At 37.2% G+C, this 8,330-nt stretch overlaps 1 protein-coding gene across 1 annotated transcript; it reads left to right on the top strand.

Annotated features, from left to right (window-relative positions):
- The first annotated feature begins 701 nt into the window (after positions 1-701).
- On the top strand, positions 702-4,494 carry dmrt2b (doublesex and mab-3 related transcription factor 2b). Its single transcript, XM_057338473.1, has 3 exons — positions 702-1,317; positions 1,909-2,005; positions 2,459-4,494. The coding sequence occupies exons 1-3, from the start codon at positions 991-993 to the stop codon at positions 3,130-3,132; spliced, it is 1,098 nt and encodes a 365-aa protein (XP_057194456.1). The 5' UTR covers positions 702-990; the 3' UTR covers positions 3,133-4,494.
- Positions 4,495-8,330: the final 3,836 nt, after the last annotated feature.

The following is an 8,330-nucleotide window of genomic DNA, read 5'->3' as shown; positions in this document are numbered from 1 at the left end:
ACATGATTACATGTCCAGTACTCTTTATAGGTAACTTTTGACTTAAATCATGACAAAGTAAAATTCAAAATTTGTTTAAACTATGTAGATAATATGCCATGTGGATTTTGGTATAATGTAAGATTTATAATTTTGAAAACTAAGACTAAAGCTAAGAAAATTATGCACTATAGCACATAAGTTACAGCAACTATTATTCAATCAATATTTAGAAAAAAAAGAAATTGACTGTTTTGTTGAAATTCTTAAAATATAACAGATGTGACAATGTACTAAATATATTAACATTAACAAGAGTCATAATTTATGAAATAAAAAAAAACTTAACATTTATTCTGATAAATGCTGCTTCCACAGAAATGGAAAATGTATGTGTCCAGAGGAATCTGGGTTTTAAAACTTCCATTAATGGCATGTTTTACATGCAATCCTAATAATGAAATATTGGCGTATTTAACTTTTTTATTTTTACCATTATAAAAACATGAAACAGTAGATAACATTTGAAATGTCATATAACATTTTAAGAACTAAAAAGGTATTAGTAAATCAACTATGATATATAACAAATTAAAATCATATAAAGCTTTTGTGTTGATCCTGAGTAACACGAGCAGATAGGAGGGGTTTGCATTAACCTTGTGACGTTGTCAATAACTCACAACAAGGCAAGCAAAATATTGAGAAAGGTGAGCTGAAACTTGGCAACTAGTAGATCAACCCTCCTTCATTCCGATAGCGCAAATACACTGGCAAACCAGGTGAGAAGCAACCTTCCAGGAAACCCTCCAGATTCCACAGCACAGCTGAATGGCTTATAATTTCAAACTCTGACTGCAGCTTCCACTAAGACTTTTCTTTGCCTGCGCATTGGAACATACCAGGTTCGCCTATAATGAATGAACGACGGTAGATGAAAACCGGTTTAAGGGGTTTTAATCCATGGCATAGAGAGCGGCGGTTTTAATTAGAAGTGCGTTACTTTAATAAATGTCTACTATACTGGACAGAGACTCACAAGTAGATTTGACCCAACCAGAGTCACTCAAAGCAGAATGGGATGTAGCGATTGACGTGGAGAAAGTTGACGGACAGGAGCTTGAGGCAGAGATGACGGATGAGGCTCCGGCGCAGCGCAAGCTCACGCGCAGCCCGAAGTGCGCTCGCTGCAGGAATCACGGCGTGGTGTCGCGCCTCAAGGGCCACAAGCGCCTGTGTCGCTGGCGGGACTGTCAGTGCGCGAACTGTCAGCTCGTCGTGGAAAGACAGAGGGTGATGGCAGCGCAAGTCGCCCTCAGGAGACAGCAGGCCACAGAGGTTTGTTCACTGCAATTTAAAGTTCAGTGTGCGTCTAAATAACTAAAACAATGTAATGTGCAAACTATGACATTTATGCTTTAGCTTTAGAACAGCTTCTTAAAAAAATGGTCAAATAATATAACACTTCAAAGAGTATAGTAGGCTATACTACTTGTTGCTACTGTGTTCACAAAACATGACAAATACCATGGCACAATGAATAAATAAATAAATTATTTTATAGGCTATGGCCTAAACTGTGATCGGTAGAAATTATGGATTCTTTTGTGTGAGTTATATTTAGACTTAATTTGTATCAGAAAATGGCATTAATTAGTAAAACATGGTATTGATATTTTATTATTATCTTATTTATTTATTTTTTATTTTTTACTTTCCCATAGTGAAAAATTTCGGTTTTAAAAAGTAACCTATTTAAATAATTTGTATTTTGTTTGCAATTTTGATGCAAAAAAGTAAGGACTCGTGGTAAATAAAAAAACTCTCATTTTGTAGTTATCATTTATTTTCTATAGCATTAGTATCTTGTAAATATCCCATGGATGAATGCCATCCAATGAATAATGAATTGTGCCTTCTTTCCAACAGGGTAAAAAAGGTCAGAAAAACAGCTCTGTTCTCCGACGCTCAGCCTACCAGCGCTTGTCAAGAGCACCTAGTCTCCTGGCAAAGAGTATTCTGGAGGGTAAGCCTTAATTAACACACGTCTCATTAACACAGTTGCACCCTCAACGGTGACATCTGTAGAAACGTGATTAGTTCGCCCGTTATGCTACAGAACTCTCTGTCGGGAATAGATCTGTTTGTGTTTATTTAAGGTAATTAAAATTATGCAAAGGGATAGAGAAATTACAGAAAAATTGGCTCGTACGACTGCTTTGGAGTTTGTTTTTCCCCGATGTGTTTCTTGCTGTGTCAATATTAAGGTCAAACTGATTTTGTGTATCATAATTTGCATGTATTTATTGAGTTATTGTTATGTTTAATTGGGGTTAAAATTTATATGAGTTTTGCAAACAGTGGAATGCATTTACTAATTCCATTGAAATTAAGGAAGAAAGTATCTTTGCACTTAATTTGAAGTGATTTTAAAATGCATTATAGACTTATTTAAAGGCTCATCTGTGTCATGCCACAGGCTACAAGCCACCTGTGCTGGAGGACTGGCCAAAGAGACCCCATCATCCCCCGGTCAGTATTCGGATGAGAAAAAGGAGAGCATTTGCTGATAAAGAGCTGGACAGCGTGATGGTGGAGAGAGAGCTGAGGCACAGAGAGATGGAAGAGTTACCTGCTCTCCTTCTCCAGACTGTGGTGCCATCCACCCATCTGCCATTTTTTTACCCATTGTACGACCCCATGATGCCCACATACATGCATGTTCCCAAAACCGGCCCAGCTTTGATTGACTGTGATCTGTCCCGCCATCCACATGCACTCAAGACTTTAGACATCAGTGAGAACTGGGACGTTTTCACAGACATGGAGTTGAGTCGAGAATGTCTGTCATTGCCTTCCAGCCGGTCTCCGCCACATCGCTACAGTCCGGGTGTCGACATGGTTAAGACCTTGCCGGAGAGCAGTTCTGTTGATCTTTCTGCTAAGTCCAAAAGTTTTGTTGTTGACACCATGTCAAAGCAAGACATGCCGCTCTCAGTGGGAATGGGGGACGTGTTGGTACAAGCTAAATTGCCACACAGGAGCAGCAGGTCATCGGGACTTGTGGAAGAAATGGAGGCAAATCAAAACTCCTCAAAAAAATCTGTGAAACGACCATTACCGTTTTCTGTAGAGGCGTTGCTCATGAGATGATAAAAGTTATTTCAATTTTGGTTTCAATGGAGAACATATTTACATTTTTTGTCAGACAGTTTCATAAACCATCTTGGACTATTTAATCCTTTAGGTTCATTATATGATTATATGTCATTATAGAGCCCACATTATACGTATAATATGATGTTCAATATTTTTTGATCCTGTTTAATTCAAGGTTAAGAAATTGTCAAATTACACAGTATGGAATATAAATGTATTACTTATCTTTTTATTTAATATCCTTTGTTTTCAGTCCTTCTGATAAATGTTGCTTTCAGACTGACATTAAAATATTATTTCTTGTAAATAATCATGACTAACCCCACATTTTAAAAATACATTCCATTCCATATTTTTATCATCAGATTCTAAAATGTGTCATGTATTAAAGCAATAAACAGTGGGTTACAGTGCATTTTATAACAGCTAAGGGCATTGTGGCACAACGTGACTAAAACGGTTATTCCATATGCGTAGCAAGGTTTCATAAAATAAAGTAAACAAAGTGATATTTAGGCTATGGAATGCGTTCAGCCGTTAAAAATTGGGGTATTTTATAACGGCTTGGAACTCTGCTCAGCCAATCAGAATCAAGGACCGTTTTATAAACAGATTTAGCTGTGATCAAATGAAAAGCATGGTGAGAAAAAGAACATTTGCTTTCCCCTTGCTTTAATGTCTATTTATATTTTACAAATTGTGGGTGGATTTGGGTCCCACAAAGGTTTCTTGAACTGTTTCTGTGGTGTTCATGAAATATTCTTTATTTGAAAGAAAACAAATAAAACAATGAAAAGGCCTTCCAGACAGGAGTCAACCCACAGTGTAAACCTAAATGGGTGAAACGGCACTCTAAAAAGTGCTGGGTTGTTTTTGACCCATGCTGGGTAAATATTGGACATAACACACTGCTGGGTTAAAATGATCCAATGCTGGGTTATTTTTAACACAATTGGGTTGTCTTCACTCAACCATGAGTGGAAACAACCCAGCAGTGTGTTCTGTCCAATATTTACCCAGCATGGTTAGCGTGAGGAGCAGAAATGTACAAATTCTATGTGCCTGAGAGTTTAGAGGCAGGGAAACAACCTGATCTCATGGGAATTCGTAACTATGTCGCAAGGTGGCTAATTCGTATGAATTTGTAAGTTGTAAATCATACAAAAAAACAAATGATGACTAGAAAATAAGCAATACTGAAGCGCCACCCCTAACCCCGGCCCTAAACGTCACTGGCACGATAGCAAATCTACAAAAATTTATGAATAAGATCGTACGAATTCATACGAATTAGCCAAAATGAGCCAAATCATAAAATATCTACATTTTTGCTGTGTTGAGGGACCTCACACATTTAAAAATAAAGGTGCTTTTTACTTTTATTTTCTTTATCTCACCTCCTTTATTCATACGTTTATGTACTTATGTTTTAAATTTAAAATTCAATAAAAATACAATGGAAAAAAATGTGATTTGGCAGAGATAAACGACAAAAAATTTTTAATAAATAAATTAAAAAAAAATAAAGGTGCTTAAAAGGCCCTTCACAGCGATACCATAGAAGAACCATTTTTGGTTCCACAAAGAACCATTCAGTCAAAGGTTCTTTAAAGAACCTTGTCTTTTTTTAAATCTGAAGAACCTTTTTTCACCACAAAGAACCTTTTGTGACACAGAAAGGTTCTTCAGATGTTCAAGGTTCTTTATGGAACCAAAAAGTTCTTCGATACCAAGCACTTTTTATTTAAGAATGCAGGAAAACATTAGTCACGGTTTTCTTGCTTTCACAAAATTTATTCAATATCCTAATAAGGAAGTTCAAAAACATGTTTTCATAATTTGTACAGTAGTTTTTTATCATAACTGTAGGCTTTTTGCCGTTGCAAAGCAATGCAACTTGGTCATGTTTGCCTTTTACAACAGTTTTGGATGCCACTCACACTTAATCACATAATCCAAATATAGCAAATGTTTCATACACTTTTATACTCTGAAGCTTAATTGACAGAGCATTGTGTTCGCATTGCAAATTTCATAGGTTTGATTCCTAGGGAACACAGTACATACTGACAAAAAATCTATAGATTCAATACACTGCAAGTCACTTTCGAAAAAAGTGTCCACCCAAAGCATAAACGTAAATATTTACCATGACCCTTGAAATATTTTGCGAAGTAAATTGTCACTGCTGTACAGGCATGTGAATGTGTCTCCTTAGCAACATTGTGCATTTTTTAACAGAGTATCACTATACTGACAACTGTGTTAGTTTAACCTATACACATGATGTACGTCCTCTCCTTTCTATTCTTTCTTTATGTTCCATTTTAGTTTCTGAGATATGAAAGCATGATAGTTTACTCTGGACCGTGTGGCGTCAACACGTGTGATGGCATCAAGCCCTCCTCTGCGTCTGTGTCTATATCTCAGCACATCTGCTGGTGCTGATAGGGGTTTTACATCAGGAGCCTTCCTGAAGAACCTCAGTCATCTCAGCAAGATTCTGAAAGGGAAAAATCTCAGTGATCTTGTGTTCTAAACGTGCAGAAGAGCTTATGACAATCATTATCTATATCATTCACAGGCATCAGTCACCAGAGATCATAATCGCTCTTGTGAGGAACAATGGAGAGGATTTAATTATCAGAACAATGCTATAATGATCGTCTTTGTCACACAATATATTGTGAATAATTAAAATGCAATTTTGTATAAGATTTTCTTGCTAATAATTGTAGGCTCAGGGGTTGATCCTTTGTGTCTGACACTAGATCAAAGCTTGAACATTTTTGTGCTCTGTTTGTATTCAGCATAGTCTTTTTCCATGCAACACATTCTATGTGGCACTGAAACTAAAATTTCAACACAGTCTCACGGGAATTCATGACACTTTCACGAACTGTGATGTATTAATTCGTGTTTACTGGCATGAATTTCCCCCTTTTTTCGTGTCAGTCAGAACGACTTTTTTCGTTTCACCCAGCACGACTTTCAATCGAATGTATTTTAATACGCGGTATCTTTCATATCTATATCAAAGCAATCTGATGGGAATTCATACCTATATTTTACAAGGTGGCTCATTCGTGTGAATTCCTATTTCCTACGATCTCATTGGTATTGTTTTGTTATGATTTGACTTTTACCCTGTGATGTTAGGTTTAGGGGCGGGGTTAGGGGAGCCATTTATCATTGTTTTGCATTTTTAACTAAATTAGCCTTTGCGGCTGTGATTTTAGGGTTTGGGGTGAAGTAAGGTGTTGGTTAGCCACATCCTAAAATATGTAAGACTTCTTTTGATATCAGGTTATAAATATATAAATGTAAATACACACGCAGTCTGTGTATTGAAAATCGTGCTGAGTGACATTAAAAAAAGGTCGCGCTCACTGACATGAAAAAATGGGGATATTCGTGTCCATGAACATGAATGAATAGATTCCAAACTTCGTGTCAATACCAAGAACTGCCGTGAGACTGGGTTGAAAATTAAGTTTGTCAAAGGGAAAACTTTAGGTTTTATGCCATTATCCTACTGCCTACAGTTTACCAATAGGATAAAATTCTTATTTTAAGCCATATGCCCTCTGAAGCCCTTTCATTTCAGTTTATTTACTCTCAACGTGAAGTCACCCTAACCCATTTGTACGATCTGGATCTCAGCATATTCTTTCTCCTGACATGGTATCGGCAACATTTAGTATCAAGGTCCACGGGGTGCCGCTTTGATCCTGGTGCCAGCTCCTAACTCAAGCAGAATTTGCCAGATTGAGTCCCTGCACTTGGCATCCATGCCCCTGAAAAACCCCTGCATACCCCGCTACTCTTGGGTTACACACGGCTCCCCTATTCCTCTGAACAGGGGGTGTCTCTTTCAGCGTGGAAGGGCTGGCCCTCTGCCTCTCACCTGCTGCGCCCAATAAAAAAACTCTTGTGTGTCATGTGTCATTTGCCTTCAGATAAATGGACAGTTTATACAATGCAGTGCTGCTAGACACCATACATTAGGGGTGGGAAAAAAAAGAATTTGAACAAAAATTCTTTAGTGTGATTTGTAAAAGAGCCAGTGCCAAAAAGCTTGAAGTGTGTTATTTCCGTTGTTTTGTTGTATAAGACTTTTTTTTTTAAGTGGATGAATCTGTTACAAGACCTCTTAATAGGAAATAAATGTAAAAAATGCAAAATGTTCCAGCTTGTATAAAGACTTCAAATCTGTTTTGCTTTTGTCAGAACTTTGTGGTCACAAATGCAAAAGGATCAGATTCTGAACAAACGTTTCTTTCACAATTCTGACTGTTTAGGGGAAAACACAATCCAGCAAATCTCTCTAAAGCTGTGAGCCTGTGACAAGTTGATCTGCAGAATAAGCAATCTGCCAGCTACAAGAAACAAACCGATTTATTAACAAGAAAATCTAAGCTCTGGCAGTCAAAATGTAAATTCAAAATCCAAGCATATGAGTTCAGACAAGCCCAACAGTGGGACTGAAATTTAACACACTTAAAAACATTAATGCTAGGATCCTTCCATTTCCATCGTAGGATTCAGGTTTTTTTAAGAGGTTTTCCCTTTGTGGCATTCGGCCGGAGCCAACACAGAACCTGTGCTGACTGCAGCAGTTGTGTGGCTATACTGTTACATTCTCCTGGGCCACCCGGTTCCCAAAATCCACCTTTTCTGTTTGACTGCACAAAACATAGACTTGATTGTAAAACCACAGACGGCATTATTCCGTATGATTCATTTTAATGCTCCACACATTAGCCTTTCTCCAACCTGTCCAGACTCTTCAGGTTCAAACTATTTTCCTCATTGAGAAATGTGGAATCAGTTCAAGCAGGACCTGGAATTTCTAGTTAACCATTGGAAAAAATGCAAAAAGGATACTGGAGCTGCAAGTGTAAATGTTGCAAATCATCTAGAAAGCTCCACTGTGTTTAAAGTATTAGTTCACCCAAAAATCAAAATTCTGTCATCATTTACTCACCCTCAAGTTGTTTCAAATCTTTGTAAATATCTTTGTTCTATTGAACACAAAAGAAGATATTTTAAAGAATGTTGGAAAATACACATGTTCTGGGGAACCATTGACAACCACAGTTTGTTCCTACTATCGTCAATAGTGCCCCAGAACTGTTGGATTACAAAAACTCTTCAAAATATCTTCTTTTGTGTTCAACAGAAGAAAGAAA

The sequence above is a fragment of the Triplophysa rosa genome, linkage group LG7 (genome assembly GCF_024868665.1).
Source record: "Triplophysa rosa linkage group LG7, Trosa_1v2, whole genome shotgun sequence".
Lineage (NCBI taxonomy): Eukaryota > Metazoa > Chordata > Actinopteri > Cypriniformes > Nemacheilidae > Triplophysa > Triplophysa rosa.
This window is presented reverse-complemented; position numbering and strand designations above follow the sequence as displayed.